At 40.7% G+C, this 20060-nt stretch overlaps 1 protein-coding gene across 4 annotated transcripts in view; it reads left to right on the forward strand.

Annotated features, from left to right (window-relative positions):
• Positions 1 to 20060, forward strand: part of DCC (DCC netrin 1 receptor) — a 782056-nt gene that overhangs the window by 713158 nt on the left and 48838 nt on the right. For all 4 annotated transcript variants that reach the window (XM_045020222.1, XM_045020224.1, XM_045020225.1 and 1 more), the window contains exons 22-23: positions 9116 to 9181; positions 14274 to 14436. In XM_045020222.1, coding sequence (XP_044876157.1) covers positions 9116 to 9181; positions 14274 to 14436 — 229 coding nt within the window. The remainder of the gene's footprint in view (positions 1 to 9115; positions 9182 to 14273; positions 14437 to 20060) is intronic.

The following is a 20060-nucleotide window of genomic DNA, read 5'->3' on the forward strand; positions in this document are numbered from 1 at the left end:
AAGCACCAGTCTTCCCACCACAGGCACTTTGCTGTCACATCCTGGCATGGCAGCCTCAACCACAATAGGTGTTGTGATGAAAGAGATATAGCGGGTGGACTAAAAAGGTCATTAAACAAGGGCAAGCTTGGGTTGGCACATACCTTCTAGAGCAACTTGCCAGCTGCAGTCTCCCTCTTGATGTAAGGGGGAGCATTGTGACTCAGCACTGGGAGCCACAGAAGCATAGGCAACACGTGTGTGTGTGGGGGGGTTATACCGGGTCAAATGCCCCTCAAGATTTCTGCTTAAACAACCAGGGGGAGAAGGGCTCTGTCCTCCTTCCACCATGCCTTGCCCCCAGCACATTTGCCCCATCCCTGTCAGCCAGGTCCAGGCAGGGAGTGGAGGTGGTGGGACCAGCCACTTCTCATGCCGGCCACTCAGGTCACTGTGCAGCACTGCTGCTGCCTGCGAGAGCCTGGCTGGGGCAGTGGCAGTGGTGACTGGGCTGTCTGTCTCAGGCAGCTGCTGCACTGCACAGAGCAGTGACCCTGAGCAGCCTCCTTCAGCCAGCGTGAGAAGTGACTCTGTCCCACCACCTCCGCTTCCCCCCTCAGACCCAGCTGCCAGGGAGAGTGGCTGTGCCGGGGGGAGACACAGTAGGAGAAGGACAGAGCCTCTCTCCACACAGGTAACTCTGGTGGGGTGGGGAGAGCTCAGTGGCCCTGGGCTGGGCTCAAGGCTGGGGTGTCCCGGGCACAGGAGACACATGGGACAGTCATGTGCCCTCCCCTTTAGATTGTGCCCCACCAGTATTAGGATGCACGAGTCATACCAGTCGGAGAGTTCCTGGTATGATGCACGTTGTTGAGTTGAGTTGTACGTCAGCAAGTTTGATGTGTGCTGACTGACTCCATACTGGTGTCTGGTATTCTGCTATTGAGTACAAGATGGCAAGGGCTGAGGACCTTAGGGTTGGAGAATTCGCGCCCCGTAAAGAACCTGCCAGTTTGCTGAGAAGGTTGTTGCGTGTCTTGACCTTCACTGCTATCTTCCTCAGGTGGCTTTTGTATGTCAGTGTTTGGTCGAGAGTCACACCTAAGTAAACTGGGTATGCTTCATGTTTCAGCCTCTGGCCTTATTATGATGTTTAGTTCCCTCTTAGCATTGGTGTAGTGGAGGTGGAATGTGCCAGAGATTGTCTTGCTGGTACCAGGGTCTTCTCCAGCTCAGAGAAAGTTGGAGCCTGTAGCCCTCAGCAGATGTCTTCTGCATAGATGAACTTCAGTGAGTGGGTTGGTGGCAGGTCATTGATATATATATTGAATAAGGTTGGGGCTAGAACAGACCCCTGGGGCAACCCATTCATCTGTTTTTCCCAAGCACTTGTTTTCTCACCTACATGCACCTTGAACCGTCTGTCTTGGAGTAGCAGTTTGATGACATCAGTGACCCATGGTGGAAGGATTCTTAATATTTTAACAAGTAGACCCATGTGCCATACCACCTCATATGCTGCAGTGAGGTCAAAGAAAATAGTGCCTGTTTTCAGGTTTCTTTGAAAACTATTTTGGATTAATGTGGTTAGCACAAGTACTTGCATGTGCTTTGATCTTGTTGAAAGTCTTCTTCCTCGACTCATGTTATTCGCTGTAAAATTAGGTGCTCTAAAATCTTAATAAACATAGAAAGCAACAATATTAGGTGGTAGTTTGATGCCTGGTTTGGGTCTTTACCAGGTGTTGGGAGACCGATGACTTTTGACATGCACCACATTTTCGGCAGCATGTCTGATTTATTTCTAAACAAATAATTTTGTGGGTTGAAATACTCTGTTTCTGTATGCATATTAAGCAATGAGATTAAGGAAAACCAGAATTAAAATGCCATGTTTGTCTGTGGAACATCTCCCCACCACCAAAGTCAGCAGGGATTCAGTTATATGGCTAATATTATGAAACAGCCAATAGAAAGTCATCCTTAGTGTTAGAGACACTGAAAGCTTTGCTAATGAGCAATGCATAGCTAGCATTCTTGGAAAAGAAACTAAACAGATATAACAGAATATTGGTTTTATTTTTTGCTGCGCTGAGACAATACAATATTTGAAACTGAAAGTTGAGCAAATCCAGAGGTGATATAGCTAATGTAGTCAAGGGATAACTTCATCTCTACTCAAAACTCCAGTTTCCCGCCAGGAAATATATCAGGATCTAACAGGCTGAAGGAAAGCTAGCTTAAGACCCTGTGAACATTCTCCCCTGTGGCCTTTCTCCTCCCCCACTTCCCACTCTTGTGACCCTCATTCTTGGGTGTGGTTGAACTCTGCTTGGTACAGGTCCTCGTAGGGGGCACAGATAGATTTATGTCTCTTACAGCATCCTCTGCCTAATCCTGGGGCCCACTAGAACCGCTCTAATTTATGCCCAGGTGCCAGCACCTCTAAGAGGCCATTCAAGCAGCTGAGGATAGATGGAATTCAGTAACATCTTGGCCATGCTCCCTACACCAGGACTGTATCAAGAGGGCTAGGAATTTCCCAAAACTGGAGGAATCCTGGTTAGCCACTGGAGTGGTGCAAAAGGGGCTGTCTCAGACCCAAGAATTGGATTGAGTGACTCTGGCATCCTTCTTTCTGGCTGAGTGGATGCGTACAGAGTCATCTTCCCCATCTACTGATTATTGCCAGTCTAAGTCTAAAAGGGAGCAGCAATCCTGACAAAGAGCAGCTAGTGGAGTTTCAGCCTTGATCTGTACAGTGTAGTAATTATGGTGCAAGTTAGTCTTATCTTTCTTCTTACTTCTGTGTGTCACTTTTCCAGTCCCACATTCGGTCTGTCATGCTTACAACAAACGATTGCAGGCCCTTGTGGGTAGATTTCCTGTGGATGGATTTCCTGGTAATCAGATTCCTACTTCCTCTTGCAAATTCCTGTCTGTCAATTCCAGGCTCCTGTTGCTCCTTCCTCTCCATCAGCCTTTCTTACTCTGCTTTTATATACACCTTGCCGACTTTTATAGCCAGTTTCCCAGGTGGCAGCTTGGCAATCCAATTTGAGCTTCCTCTCCAAAGCTGCTAGAAGGCCAGCCTTAGTTTGTTTCAGACCTTCTCTCTTGCAGCTGCTTTATATCTCAAGGAAAGCTTTTGAAGTGCTGAGCACCCTCAACTGGCACCAATTTTCCCAAAGAGTTCAGCTTCATTTAACCATCTAAATAAGGGCCAAATTGTCAATAGTACTTAACACCCAGCAGCTCTCATTCTGACAGTAAGGACCAGATTGTCGAAAGAAATGAGCACCCACCATGCTGAGCAATTTTGAAAAAGCTGCCCCTAAGGGTACGTCTACGCTGCAGGTGGGAGTCATCCTTGCATCCTGGGTAGGCTGCCTTGTGTTAGCGGAGCTTGCGCGAGCGCACTGCAAATAGCTGTGTGGATGTTGCAACACCAGTGGAGGCTCAGGCTAGCCACCTGAGCTCAGACCCAGGGAATAGGGTGAGTACTTAAGGTGGGAGGCTCACACCCAAGTGCAGTGCAGCCATACCTTGAGTGACTAGACCAGACTCACCGTGGCAGAGCCAGGAATTGAAACTGGATCTCCTGAGTCCCAATCCAGTGCCTTAGTCATAAGACTGACCTTTCTGTGCGTGATAAGGCCTACAGAGTCAGACAAAGTGCATGGCCAAGTTAGCAGCCATGGGTGCGGGCAATAGAATGTTCAGTGTCTTCCGGAAGGGGTGATGCTGCATCTTACACCCAAAGCTGTTTGTGCTAACATTAATCCTATGGCAGAAGAACTGCTTTTCATGTGTTGGCACAATGAAGTGGTTTAATTGAGACAATCTTGACTAAATATAATTTTCTTTTTTATGATTGAAAACTGTCAGTATCTCTAAGGAAATACAAGGGTGAACAACCAGGAGGCAATCCCTAAACTTGGCAATGAAGATGTTTTTGAATAACATGAAGCGCAAAATGACAGAGCTGGGCTATCTTACATTTTCTTTTGCCCATTGTATACTATGTCTGAGGAGTGTCCCTTTGTGTATTGGAGCTTGTTCTGGCAGCTGTGGTGCCCGTAGAGAGAAATCATGTGCCCCATAAAAAAATGGCTTTTTGCTGAAGTAAAATATGATGGTCATATTACAGCCTCGCATTGGCTGGTATCCATGCACAGCGCCGAAAGGCTTATAGTTGTCATCATGTCTCAAACATGGCTCCTGGAGGGAAGGAAAATTGCTTACAGCTTCTGTAAACTGAAATAAGAGTACTTCTTAGCCAGTTTTCCCAGGGTTAAATGAGTATAGGGCTGAAAACATTGGTAGAGAAAGGATATATCTGGGCCAGATGAATTAGATGATGAGTCCTTCATGGAGAGCAAGACATACTATAATGAAGTCACTACCCTTCATAGCAAGTACCCATGTATAATATAGTGAACATTAAGCAGAATGGAAGCAATATTTCCTGGAGTGAGAGTAGTCTGGCCAGGGCATTCTGGAATACCTGAAGTTTGGAGATAAGGGATTTTCAATATTTAAAATATAAATGCTGACGCATAAATCAGGAAAAAATGAGCTAACAAGGAAGAAGTCCGCTAGAGTTACAGCAGAAGTGACACCAGCTTTACAAATGCTGGAGAACTGACAAGAAAAAGAACATTTGTAGTCATGGGGAACTTCAAGTTTTGTAGTCTTGATGAGGCAAAGTTAAAACATGTATTGAAAATAATGCTAGTTGACCTATAGTTGTGGGAGAAAGGACGTTTTCCAGTGGAGGACTTTAGTCATAGAAGCATTCATAAGAAGGAGCTAATTGAAGACAGAGCACAAATGGGAAATAGAAAGGTCAGAAATCATTCACACTGAAGTGATGTCCAAAGTTAAAACCATCCTTTCTGCATAATTTGAGTGAAAAGTTGGCACTTCTTGAACATATTTCTGCTAGTTTGAATTCTGCCATCCGTTACACAACTCAGAGAAAAACTGAAGAATATCAAGAGCCCAGCCTTGTGCCAACTGCATAGGTCAGATATTGAGGGGAAAATATAAGGTCTCCACTAAAGAAGGAGAAATGAGAAAGGTGGGGTTTCATCCAGGGGAAGATTGTACAGGGGAATAGCAACAGTTCTAAGTGTGGCAGAAAAAAAATCACAGAGATATGAGGTAGCATTAGCAAGGTAGGTGGTGATGTTGGAAGTGCAGAAGGATTCACAAAGGACGTGTTTTTGTGTGTAGATGAGATTAAGTATGTAGGATTTACCTTACAGCTTTATAGCCTCCTAATGTGTTGGTTTGCAAGATAATCAAAATATTGAACAATTGTGTTTGTTTGTTTATCTTAATACCATAAACCAAAATACAATTTTAGCTACTGGTAACATCCAGTTTTGTTGAAATATTGTGTGCTGGGCTTAAGTGTTCTTTATTTCTCTGCCCTGTTATCAGTCTAATTAACAGTTATCAAAAGTTAGACCATTTGAAAACATTAGCTTTCATGCATAAAACTAGATCATTTTTCTTCACCAGGAAGCTTATTTCCCCCTTCCCCCCAAAAAAAGGCATTTAATAAGCTTTCCTTTTATTAGAGAGGTAGGTTGGGGCAGAGTAAGGCAATCTGGGGACATCACAACACAGGATCCCCCATGGCTCTAACCTCACTGCTTGTGCCTGTGCCTCCCCCACCCCTTGCACAATGTCAGGGGTCCCCCTCCCCTACCAGAGCATCAAGGGGCATCCTTCTTTCTCCCAGGAACAGAAGCAGGGTCCTTCCCAAAAGAGAAAAGAGTGGCAGCTATTGTTTACCCAGAAGTTGGGGTGTATTTGCTTAAGTAAGTGGGTATGGCTGCACTCTTCTCCTCCTGCCATACACTGAGTGTTTTCCGGGCCATCCTAAGCAGCTCATAGGGAATAGGTCCATCAATGGCTATCAGCCAAGATGATCAAGGACACAACCCCCATCTCCAACTGCCAGAAGCTGGGACTGGACAAGATGGGATGGGTCACTCAAAATTGCCCTGTTATGTTCATTCCTTCTGAAGTATTTGGCACTGGCCACTATCAGAGATAGGATACTGGGCTAGATGGACCATTAGTCTACCCCCAGTATGGCTATTCTTATGTTCTTAAAAGCAGCATTCTTGGTGGTAACATCCCAGGAAGATGTATAGTGCCGTTTATTCCTTTCAGTGCTATTTTTTCCTAATGCATGCCCACTCAGATCGACATCACTGTGTTGATTACCTCTGAGTCACATTTTCAAGAATAACTATTACAGCTAGAAACTTCATTTTATTTATAATCATACGACTTCAAGAGCTGGATCTCTAGGTAAAAGCCTATATTACCTGTGCTTTAACCTAGCCCTGTAGTAAGCGTTATTTGATCTTTGGAATCCCGGTATTCCTCTTACTCTAATCAGGTTCACCATGCTTTGCCTGTAGGGCAATTCAGTCGGTGGGATTCAGTTGAAGATGAACATGGAAGAAGTCTCACCAAATCAATTCCCTGCCATTGCAGGGGTCTAGCTATTGCGGTGCCTCAGTCCTTCCTATTCTGTGCCTGTGGGACAGAGTAGTTTAGTCTCCTGGGAGCTGTAAATACTGTAGTCTAATTCAGATTATTGGGCCCAGTACAAGGATGACTGGGTAGGTTTTGTTGCTTATGATGTGCAGGAGGTCAGACTAGATGATCTGAAGGTCCCTTCTGACCTTAGGACTCTGAAATCACCATGTTGTTTGTACTTTGCTCAGTTACTCAATCCATGATTTCATGAGGATCATGAAACCTTAAATTGGCCTCCAGTTTCTAAAATATTTGTACATCAATTAATGTGACATGTAATGCCTTGAAGAGTTCTAATATCTTAAATTGTAGAGAGGTGTTAAAGCAGACAGTAGGGGCTAGGTTTTCAAAAGAGATCAACTCCCACTTAGACGCCTAAGTAAGGACAATTTTTTAAACAAATATGAGTTCTCACCAGCATCTCCCACTGAGAAACCCAATGTACTTAGTTCTATTGACAATTTATCCCCATATATTGAAAGCTTTTAGTGCAAACCCGGGAATATTACTCCTATATAGTGCAGTCTTTGTAAATAGAATTACAGTGCATCCGACATTCATCTCACTTTTGCCTGTTACTTGTTACAGCTAAATATTGTACAACCTTGCTGTGCAATTATGCTGATTGAAAAGATGATTATGTTGAAGTCACCTATGATGATAATGATCGTACATTTATATAGTTCCTTTCATTGAAAAGCACTTTATAAATTGATAGACAAAATTATACATAGGAATCATTTCATACTCCCCCAAAACGCAGCTACCTCTAGAATGAAATGCAGCAACTGTTTAACAATGCACAACAATAATAATAGAATATGGTAGGAAGTGAAGAAAATGTTCCAGCTGCAACAACTAAGGGATTTGAAGTAGCTAAACACTAGATACCAGAGCTGGAATTTAATTAGAACATTTCGGGTTAAATGTCCCCATACAACTTTTCTAAAAAGACTCATGAGTTCTTTACTGTCCAAAATTGGTCATCGGCTCATTTTTATGTCTTTTATGAAAGATGGAAGTAACAGGGCTCCATGATTCCATGCCAGGACACTGAGGGAAGAATACCATCTACTTAGTCACCTCATTATCTATTGGGAAAGTACATTACTCAGGCCATGCAAACACTACAGATGTCTGCTGTATAGCTGTAATGGTTAGGGGTGTGAAAGGGTGCAATCCCTGACAAACACAGATGTGCCAGCAGAAGACCCTAATGCAAATACAATAATAAATGCAAAGTTGCACTTTTACTGATACAGGTTGTTTTGCTGAGAGGGATGGGGGTGGAATAAGCAATATTGCCAAGAGCACAGATTTGCTAGTATAAACTGCATCCATATTAGCAGTATGTTGCTGGTATAGTATTCGGATTCTGTCCTGCCCCAGAGCTGCACTACATTCTAACAGTGGTTTATGGTCCTTGATTGATCCTACACCAGTGGAAGATAGGCATAGTATACCAGAGCTCTACTCCGCCCCCTATCAACCCTGCCAGGCCCCATCTACCATTTATGGGGAAGGCATAAGCATAGTCCTTGGCAACAGCACAGATTCATCACCTGGGTGGCTCAAGATGGCCATAGCCACCATTTTGATTTTGGGCCTAAAATTGCTTATTGGTATAAGCATACAACAAATTAAGTTCAAAATATGAACATCTCAGAGGTCAAAGTTTTCCTTACTTTCCACTTTTGTGCAAAACCTGTGAAATGGGGCAAATGTTCTTTTAAAAAAACAACAACAAAGATTAATTTTGAAGGAGATTTTATAATTTCTTTAGAAGAATAATCACATCATATCCATTTTGAAATTCCTGCATTTTCAATGTAAAAAATGACAATTCCATGAAAAATAATATTTCTGGGGATGGAATAAAATGATTTTTTTTGCTTCATATCTTGTAGAATACTATTTGACAATGTTACAGTGTTCTTACATTCTTCTGACTGATTTGATTCAATATTAAGTATAACCCCCCCCACTCCCCTCCAAGAATGCCAGTTCATAAACTGAACTATGCAGAGGTTATTCCCCCCATACAAGAATATAATCAAATATTAAACTTATCTTCTGTGGCAAGTAACAGAAGGAATACTAGACACCCAGACACTAGATGAGATGTACTGTCACCTTGTAGAATAATAATGACAATTTACCTGCACTCAAAGAAATGTCAATTGGGAGCCATCAATGAACATAAGCCACTGAAATGTGAGGGAAGCCCAATATTATGTCTGTCATCTGAACTATGAACTAACTTTTCCATCAGATCTGTCAGCTTTTGAGGAAGAACGTTCTGACTAATACAACTGCCTCACCTTATTTTGTCACTTTAACAAGGATTATTGGAGAAAGAATTTAAAGAGGCAAGCTTCTCAAAGGCTTGAAATTCAGCTTGTTTTAAAAGTCGACTTTTATGACAGATTTTCTCATGCACATACAGAATTACTTTTCCCCTCACTGTCTAATGGTTTAAATATTGTCAGATAGACTCTGTTTCAAGCAGCAGATCGCACTTAGATCAGTTTATCTGTCATTCTGTTTCTGACACATGCTTTTCTGTTAACAGGTCGTCATGGAGATGGGGCCTATTGGCCAGTTGACACGAACTTGATTGACAGAAGCAGCCTTAATGGTAAATATAGACTAAATTAGACTCCATCCAATTAAGTTTCATTATTAAGCCCTTTTTCAATAGTAAACCCCATCCTCTCTCTCCCTCCTACTCCCTCCTCACAACCTTCTTCACCACTTATAAGGTTGTTCAGTTAATATATGGGTGAGATTTTCAAAATCCCATTCAGTTTGTGTTACAGAATCATAGAAATATAGAGTTGGAAAGGGGACCTCGAGGTCATCAAGCCCCTGCTCTGAGGCAGAACCAAGTAAACCTAGCCCACTACTGACAGGTGTTTGTCCAACCTTTTCTTAAAAACCTCCAGTGATGGGGATGCCACAATCTCTCTTGGAAGCCTATTTCAGAGCTTTTAACTACCCTTATAGTTAGACAAGTGTCCTAACTGAAATCTCTCTTGCTACAGATTAAGCCCATTACTTCTTGTCCTACCTTCAGTGGACATGAAGAACAATTGATCAATATCGTCATTATAACAGACCTTAAGAGAATGGCAGACTGTTATCATGTCCCCCCTAAGTCTTCTTGCTGATTTCAGACCAATTCTATAATTTGTCAAGGTCATTTTGAATTCTAATCCTGTCCTCTAAAGTGCTTGCAACCTCTTCCAGCTTGGTGTTATCCACAAATTTTATAAGCATACTCTCCACTGCCTTAGCCAAGTATGAATAAAAATATTGAATAGAACCGGACCCGGAAATGACCTCTGTGGGATCCCACTAAATACACTCTCCCAGTTTGACAGCGCACCATTGATAACTACTCTTCGAGTACGGTCTTTCAACCAGCTGTGCACCCACCTTGTAGGAATTTCATCTAGACCACGTTTCCCTAGTTTGCTTATGAGAATGTCATATGAGAGTGTGTCAAAAGTCTTTCTAAAATCAAGATATATCCTGTCTACTGCTTCCCCTGTATGCCCTAGGCCAGGAGAGGAAGAGAAATAACAGTTTTGATGAGTTGAAATCATATTTCAGATATTATAGTTTAGATAGACATTAATGGATCTTAGTACACTTGAGAGAGGAAGTGAAATTTAAACAAGGCTGACATTGTTAAGATTTTGCTGTGAGGAAGCCTGTAGTAGTATTACATTCCATTTCGAACTGAGGTATCTCTGTAAGCACTAGGGCAAAGTAGACTGTAAAAGAAAAGAGATTAAGGGAGATTAAAGAGTAAAATGAAATAGATAATTGAGAAAATTTAATTATTCCTTGACAGCTTCTAACCATGACTAAATAGTTATTATATGTATTGTAGATTTAGCAAATGTAAACTACAGAAAGCGGAAATTATTCCTTTTAAAAAAGCATGTTGGAAAGGTAGCCCTCTTTTTCTGTGTGTGACAAGTTTAAAAAAATCTGTTTTGGCTGTTTGAAGCTGACCCAGGAAAGTAAAAAATAAATAAATCCCCTGTCATATTTCCAGTCGAAAATATGTTCTTTCCCTAGTAGAAGCTTATTGTAAAACCAGTTAGCTATTTTCTTTGTAGGAGATATTTTAGTTATATCTCACATCATAAGAAAAATGATAAGAAGGAAGTATAAGAAATAAAACAGAGAACCAAAAGATCTTAAAGGGAAAACATCATAAAAAGTATGTCATGGTATTTTGTTTCAATATGTTAAACCTCCTGTTGGCAAATGCAATCTTAATTAAACCTGAGCTGATATAGCAAGACACAAGAGGAAAAGATGTGGATTACTAAAGATTAACTGAATCTGACCACTATCACCTGAGTTTTAGATATGCTATCAACACCTTTTCCTCCCCAGTTACCTAATGGAGCTTTAGTTTTCAGATTATTGAATAAATGAGAAGAACAGAGCACCTGAGGTGCTGTATAAAGCCAGTCTGGAAAATACACAATTATTGCAAGGCACCTAACTGATTAAGTGAGACTGATTACTTTCCACAGACAAGACAGGGAGGGAATACTGAACTCAGTAACCTTTCCCTGCTCTATTTTGCCAGCTGACAGATGTATGCTTCATATTTTAGACATAGCTCCTGCTGTTACCAGCAACTTAGTAATGGTATCTTAGACACAATCAGAGCTATCTAATTAGTACCTGACTTTGTTTTGTACTTAAGAATTTTCTTTTATCAGATCAAGGTAGGCCTGGACTTTAGATCATTTTTGCCAACTATAACATTATCAGCAGAAACCTCACCACATGAGGTAGGTTCAGTTATAAACAAACTTTTCTAAAGCTGTTTCTCCAGATTAAAAAAAGGCACAAAGCATTCGAAAATCAAGAACTGATGAAGACTTTTGTAACTCCTCTATAGCACACAATTGAGAAAGAAGTTGCACAGTAAAATAATGGCTTGTTTGCGGGACATTGGACACCCTTTGGGAAGAAGTGCAGAAATACCTAATTACATTTGCACTGCTATATGCCACTTCTGTGAAGCTGAACAATCCTGTTTACAATCCAAATAATCAAGCTGAAGCTTCTCGATTCCAAATAATTCATATTTACTATGTAGTCTTAAATCCCTGAGAAAACTATAGAAAATATAGATGTTTCTAAAGGATATTATTTTGTGTGAAAGATAGAATGACAGCTGTTATTTAACCTGGTGGGTTTTTTTAATGGAAGCTTCTCCAGTCTTTTTCAGCAAGTGTTATATTAAGACATGAGAGATACTATAATTTTAAACAAAGGAAAACCCTTCCTATTATCTCTAGAAAATATCAATTTGTGGTTTATATGTTCAGATGCTAAAGGTAATTTGTGTGCTTACATGATTACTACTGTCTGGATATGTCTTTAAGTTGTAATGGCATTTGTTTGAAGTTCCCTGTGTCTATTCCTGTTGGTTGGCTGTTCCCGGTTTCAAAGGGGTTGAGGAGGGTTTGGAGTCCAGGACATCTTGTTTGGAGGAAAATGTGTGAACATGGATTCTGCAACCTTAATAATGATCAGACAAATCCAGTCAGTACTTTATTAAATGAATCACTATCCTGGGTTGCAAGAGAAAAACTTAAATAAGCCTCTAGCAATTTCCTCCATCTTGTATCAATTTCACATTAGTGTTACATCCATGGACTTACTCCTGCTTCACGTGGTTAAGAATGGAACACCCGACCTGCCATTTGTTTACTGTTTTTATAGGAATAATAATTATTATTTAAGCATCAACCACGTGCTCTGTACAAGACACAGAAGGCACAGTCCATGCTTTGTGACGCTTATAGTCTAAGTAGACTTTTGAGATAAAATTTATTGAAAAGCCTTCAGAAAGGTTCTATCTTGCAGCTTTGTTTATTTTGCTTGATATAGCAAGTGGTTGACAGGAGTTTTAAAGATTTGGGTTAATAGTTGTTGGCTTCATGGAAAAATTGAGTTTTGTGGAGAGAACAGAGGATGGATGCATGAACTAGGGAAGGAGGAAAGGCCAATTTTGTTTTACAGGTGTTTACTATACATGTCATATTCCTTATACACAATATGGAAATGAAAAAACTACTGAATTTCTGTACTAGGTCATTCTAATGACAAAAGCCATGAAACTCACAAGTGCTTGTCATGTTCTATTGCCTGAAAAAGAACTATGAGAAAATGTCAGTTTATTTAAACAAATTAATTTGTTATGTAAAGAAATCACACTACACTACAGAATGAAGATAGAAAATTACAATAAAATTACATTTATCACTAGCTAAAATGGCAATTTAGAAAGCTTTGACCTTTGTCATGTGCTCATTCAGTTCTAATGAAGGCAAAGTGACTTCACGGTCACTTTTTTAAAGTTACAGATGGGCTTTTGGGATGATGACACTGTTTGAAAACTCTTGACAGACTCTGCTCATGAAGTTATTGACAAGTTCTCCAAACTTAAGTGTCATCATCTCTTCCTGAGCTCTTAGTCTTTATAGGATCCATTAGCAGACAAAATAACTAAATTGCATATTGTCCTATGCTAGTGTTTATAATGTATGATCCTGAACCTTCAGTCCTTACTCAGGTAAAAACTTCCTTTGACCGAAATGGAAATTTTGTTGAATAAAGACTGCAGGATTGGGCCCTCTCTGGATGGTATGCAAGGGGAGTAATTATTTTTCTATGTAAATTATGCAAGAAGCTGTCAACGCAGTTGAAAAATGTGCCATCCGTCACGTAATAGCATCCATAAAAACTAGTGAGCAAGAGCCCAATCTTTGAAGTCAGTAGTACTGGGATCTGAAACAAGAAATGTTGTAACTTGATCATTTGGGGTCCAGTCTTGTTTTTCCATTGAAGTTAATGGAAAATGAGGATTCTCAGCACGGATTCTCAGAGGATTGACCTCTCTATCTGCTATTGTGTTCAAAGTGAAGAATGATTAACACCTTATATCAGAGGAGCTATATCAATAAATACAATACAATATAATCTGTGGCTGATTATGGGCTGAATGGAATCTTGACAGATGAATCACACATTCAGATTGGCTAATACACAAGACATTAATTTTCTGGTAAATATCAATAGAGGCTATGCAAGGAATAAAAATGCATATCACCTTTTTTTTTTTCAGTTTTAGCTGCTAATAGCAATAGTGAGCTGATAGCTATCAACTCCCAGCTGCTGGTCATTAATTTCCAGTAAGCACCTTGCACTTCAGTCCTTACTGCTTCAATATTTTCCTGTTTGTTATACCACTGAAATACAGTGAAACATAAATTTCAGTGCTTTGTGACACCATTCTGAACCAACTGTCTGTTTTTAAGTAGAACTCACACACCCCAGACAGGCTTTAAATTGTGACTTTTTTTTATGGGTGGCTTCTGAAGGAGAAGGAGGGTAAATTGTGATCACATTGTGTCAAGCAATTTGTCTTCCTGGGCATGAAATAAGTAGGCTATTTCTCATAAACCATGACCTTTCATCAGTTATGTCAGAGAAGTATTTGTGTGGCATAAAATATCTTTTTTTCCTGTCTCTTTCAACTAGGGACAAAACTTATCCAGGCAATCTGATGGGCAAAAGGTCTATATACCAGATCTAGCAGTCTCTGCCAACTGTTATACATCACATCTGTTTTTTACACTCTCTTGTTAAATTTTGTTGCTGAAACTATCTCATCATTTATATTTTTTCAGAACCTCCCATAGGGCAGATGCACCCTCCGCACGGCAGCGTAACGCCTCAAAAGAACAGCAACCTTCTAGTAATCATTGTGGTCACCGTTGGGGTCATTACGGTGGTGGTGGTGGTGATCGTGGCTGTGATCTGCACCAGGCGTTCGTCAGCGCAACAGAGGAAGTATGTTGCTGGCAAATACCTGAACAAATAGACAAAAAAGTGGCCACTTTTCTGTTGTTAGGTTTCAAAGATGATATGAGCAAGGTCCTCAAATGAGCATTGAGAGGATATGGCATCACTGGCTGAAATATGTGATCAGATCCAGCCATATTGTGCCACTTAAAGGGTGCAAACGTTCCAGAAACTGGATGCAACTGGCCAGTGGAGAGAATTTCCCGGTCATATGGGAATCTCCTATTCCAGAGCCTTTGCCACACATGGCTTATCTTTGAGGGAGCACATTGGGAGCACAAGAAGAATGGGAGAGGGCATGGTGGAGCAAAGATAGAGATGCTAAAAAGTAGCTCAAACATTTTTTGGGGCCGAGGGCTGATCCTCAGAATCAGACAGCCAGAACAGCCCCCTCATGGCCCACCCTTTCGCTGTTCAATCAAAGAGGGGAAAAAATCAATTCCATTGATTTAAGGAAAAATGTTATCTGTCTGTGTGGCTAATAATGCCTTCTAGGTACCTGACTGTCTGACTTGACTTCTTCTCTCCATACAGCTGAAAAATTGAGACGTTCAGGCTAAGTTTTCAGTCTATTGTGAGGCTTTTGTCCTGCAAAAGAAAGTCAACATTTGTTATTCTTGTTATTCATAAAAAATGCCAGAAAACAGCACACTCCATACTCGCTCCATCCCTGCTGCCAGCGCCTCCTGCATGCCACTGAACCGCTGGTTGCGGTGGGCAGGAGGCACTGGGAGGGAGGAGGAGGAGCTGATCAGCAGGGCCCACTGACGGAGAGGAGGCACTGGGAGGAGGAGGAGGAGGATCTGATTGGGGAGGCTGCCGGTGGTTGCTCTATTTTTCCCGTGGGTGCTCCAGTTCCAGAAAGTTAAAGGTGACATCTGGCCCTGGTATAAGAAGAAATTCCACTGGAGTCACCTAATTTGCCATAGAGCTGGATTTTACTAGTTAAATGCTTCAGAATTGTACAGTAATTATACTATTGTGAAAGAATGAACTTTTTGATATAAAATTTAATCATGTTTTGCATATGAGGATGATAAATAGTCGAAGTGCAAGACAAAAGTCTATTGCATTGATTTTTGTTGATGTTTGAAAAAGAGTGCAGAGCAACAAAAGGATGGTCATGGGCAGGGTAGGTGTCCATCTGACCCAGTATGGACGTTCTTATGTTCTTATGTGACTAAACTGTTTCACCGTCTGCTGAAATTAGCTTTGACCTTGTCAAGCTCAGAGTCAGGGAAGTTTATATTATAATATAGTCACAGGTATAGTATAATATATAGGGTTATAGTATAATATAACCCTAACCCTAACTGTAACCCTAAGCCAAATTTCCAAAAGAGTTTAGTACCTACACACATGGCTAGATTTTCAAAATATGTGGTCTCTGTTTAGGCACCAAAATAAGTGACCAGGTTTTTAGAAGAGCTCAATGTGTTGAATGCTGAGCTATTTTGAATATCAGCTTTAATTGTGGGTTCTGAGCTCTTGAAATGTCTGGCCCCGAAGCCCATGCAAGACAATGGGAGCCTTTCTGTTGACTGCAATGGGCTTTGAATGCAGCCTAAAGCTCTTATTGGATTGCTACTGTGTAGAAGAGATTGAAGGATGTGGAGATTAAGTTAACCGAAACTAAACCTTTTCTACTGAAAGTGTGGGAGAAGGGGGAAAGTCATTACATAAAAACAAACAAATAAATAAATAAACAAGTAAATTTAGGCTCAAGCTCCAGAATTCAAAAATCCGAAGCCAAACTTCCTCAAATTTGACGGTGTTGGAGCCTCTTGTTCAGACCATTATGAAGAGATACCTAAGCTGAAACAAGGGGTTTGGGATCCAGCTTCCAATGTGGACTTGCCTCTGATTTTAAAATCACCAGTAAGTTTCAAAACCTGTGAATGAGATGACATCAAGAAAAAGGTTGATTCATGTTGAATATGAGTGAAACCTTCATAACGGTGAAAGTTTTTGATAATGTAGTATACAGTAATCTCCCAAAAGCAGGGAAGGCTATACTTCTTGAGGCATTTAAAATATGAGTGGGCAAAGCACTATAAAATATACTGTAGGAAAACACTGTACTGATGGAGGGATGGATTAGGAGACATAATAGATATTTTCTGTCTCTGACTTTAGGGAGAAATAATGTATCAGCCATACTAGCTTTCCAGTAATTTAGATGTCTATAAAAAGCAGGAAAGTGGGATGATTAAGTGTTCAGGTTTATGTTATTCTGTGGTACCTACAGCAGGTGCTACAGCTCTTGAAGTATGTTGAATTGTCTCACATTCTGAAACATCTCAGTAGTCATGTCCTCTGTAGTACTAGAAGTTTACTGGCATGCACTCGGAACATGGCCACTGGTACTTCCCTCAGGTGGGAACTGCATCTGTTTGCCCTCATTGGCCAGTGCCGGCGGCAGCCCTATGCCCCATCCTCATGTGCAGACTTACTGTTCATTAATAAAAGATCAGGCAATTTAACTTCTATATGTAACACGTCTCCCTAGTGTCCACATGTGTGTGTATACATTTATTTATTTGATTGTCATGGGCCATGACCCCATTGTGCTAGGCACTGGAGAAGCACAGACTATAAATATGGTCTCTGCCCCAAAGACCTTACAAACTATGTACAAAACAAGAGACAACAGGTGGAGAGACAGATGGAGGAGTACAAGTAAACAAGGAGACAAAATTCAATAAAGTAAAGGGCAGTAAATAGAGACCAAATTAAATATTATATTAAAAATATGACCTAGGACTAAAGATTAAAAGAATTGTTCATGTTTAGACTGGACAAGGAAAGGCTGTTGGGGGACATGGTAACAATCTTCACTCAGGAGTAGAGATAGTTCAGTGGTTTGAGCATTGGCCTGCTAAACCCAAGGTTATGAGTTCAATCCTTGAGGGGGTCACTTAGGAAGCTGGGGCAAAAATCAGTACTTGGTCATGCTAGTGAAGGCAGGGGGCTGGACTCAATGATCTTTCAAGGTCCCTTCCAGTTCTAGGAGATAGGTATACCGCCTATTATTATATGTAAAAGGTTGTAATAAAGAGGACAGTGATCAATTGTTCTCCATGTCCATCAAGGGTAGGACAAAAAATAATCAGCTTTGTTTGCATTAAAGGGATTTAGGTTACATATTAAGAAAAACTTTCTAACAATAAGGATAGTTAAGCACCAGTTGTGGAATCCCCATCACGGGATATTTTTAAGACTAGATTAGACAAATATTTGGCAGTGATTGTCTAGATATGCTTAATCCTGCCTCAGCATGGAGGGATGAAATAGATGATGATATCTTGAGGCTCCTTCCAACCCTATGTGTCTGTGATTCTACTTTATGCAGTATATAGCCAACTCGTGGACTTCACTGCTGCAGGAGTTTGTCAGGACTGGATGGTAAACGACATTGTGCTTAGATTGTATAATATAACACTTATTAATGGCCTTTGCAGCAAGCTAAAACCATGAAATCTCACATGTGCAATGTAAATGAAAACCTGAGAAGTTCTGAAAACTCAGGTACTGGCCACTGCAAGAAGCAAGGTACTGGTATAGGTGGACCTCTAGTGTGATCCAGTTAGGTAAATCCTATGTTCCTAAGCCACTCCAGAGCACAGCAGCTAGATGATAGGAGGTTGTCCTTCAGAAGTTGTCAAGTAGTGAATATGATGTTAGGCATCTGAAGTGGGTAAAGGAAAAGTATGAGAAATAAATAAAGATTGCCTGCAAGGAACTATTATAACTGATGGTAGCAAATGTGTACAGAGATAGGAGAAGCTAGGTGGAGACTTAAAGGAAAGCAAAATAAAATTCAGGCAAATAAGTCAGCAACCACTAGACATCCTCAGTATGTCACTGCAGTTTTCCCTTGGGATATGTCTTCTTTTTTCGTTTCACTCTGCATCTCCCACCTTGACATTGCTCATTAGCTGCAGCTTATGGTTTTGACTCTTGCCTGCAAGGCATTAGGTTGCATTTGTTGGTGGTGTGAATGGTGGTGGGGGAGACGTGTCATTTCCACTCCTTTAATAGTAACCTGCAGGAATAACTGAGCTGAAAGTGAACTGAGCTGAAAGTGAAATCACTTCTCATTTGTAAAGAGATTTTTTTCCTACTTGCACCTTTATATCAGCTGCGTTCCCTTTACTGCAGCCTGTTACAAAAACAAAAGTGCAGACAACTGTTATATGTATGATGCTGTCAGGGCAAATGGGGTGAATCACAAAGGGCTTCGTTGAGCTTCTCTTCTATTTATTTGTCTACAGCTGCAGGGAGATAGAATCCCTATCTGCTGGAAGACTTATGATATGGTACAGTAATTGGTTTAAATCAGAGACAAAAAGCTGTTCTCCTGCAGGGGACAAAACATCCTTTCCAAGGTCTGATGCTAATGAGTTATCAGCTATGTCTTCACTTATTTGCCTCATCCAAGCTGTTTGGGATAGTGTCTGCATAACAAGAAGCAATGTTTCAGCAAAGTGGAAAGAGCTTTCTTAAAAGATTCAATGTGTAGTGTGTCTTAGTGAATTCCACAAGGTGTACTGTATAATTCCATACTCTCTCTCTGTGTGTGTATTGCAAAGTTAAAGAGTAAAGAGTAGTGCATCTTAATTTTTAATTCAGTTACCAAAAAGACATTTAAGATTTAACAGTAGTTGCACTCAGCACCATATATCTTCAAAGCACTTTACAAACGAATGTTCATGACTCCTATGCAAGATTGCTGCAGTAAGTAAATGTTATTCATTTTATTGATTGCAACTTGATCAAGTAATGGCAAAGCAGAATTAGAACTCAGGAGTTCCTGACTCAATTGTCTTTGAATCAGGCCTGTGATGACTTGGTAGATGTATAAAATGCATTTTGGTGTGAATAGCTTGTGGGGTTCATCAGGAGTTGGTATCAGAGAGGTAGCCATGTTAGTCTGTATCCACAAAAACAACGAGGCGTCCGGTAGCACTTTAAAGACTAAGAGATTTATTTGGGCATAAGCTTTCATGGGTAAAAACCCCACTTCTTCAGATGCATGGAGTGAAAATTACAGAAACCGGCATAAATATACTGACACAATGAAGAGAAGGGAGTTACCTTACAAGTGGAGACCCAATGTTGAAGGCCAATTTAGTTAGGGTGCATGTGGTCCACTCCCAATAATTGATGAGGAGGTGTCAATTCCAAGAGAGGAAAAATTGCTTTTGTAGTGAGCCACTCCCAGTCCCTATTCAAGCCCAAATTGATGGTGTTAAGTTTGCAAATGAATTGTAGCTCAGAAGTTTCTCTTTGAAGTCTGTTTTTGAAGTTTGAACAGGAGTTGGGAGTGCTCAGCACCTGTGAAAATCAAGCTGCTGTTTTTCTGATGACTAAATGTGCACCCAAGTTTGAAAATTTTGGCCTCACCGGGGTGTATCTCACTTTCCTCACCAATAAACTGGATTATACTTATCCATTTATGTAAAGTGCTTTGAGATCTGCAGATGAAAAATGCTATGTGAATGCTCAGGCAGATTGTTCTACAAATACCATTAAAAATAAAACAGAGCGGCTGCATGTTTTCCATATTTTTAGACTGCTTAAAGTGAGTTTAAATAATGCATAGCCAATGA

Source organism: Mauremys mutica, chromosome 6 (genome assembly GCF_020497125.1).
Source record: "Mauremys mutica isolate MM-2020 ecotype Southern chromosome 6, ASM2049712v1, whole genome shotgun sequence".
NCBI classification, from domain to species: domain Eukaryota; kingdom Metazoa; phylum Chordata; order Testudines; family Geoemydidae; genus Mauremys; species Mauremys mutica.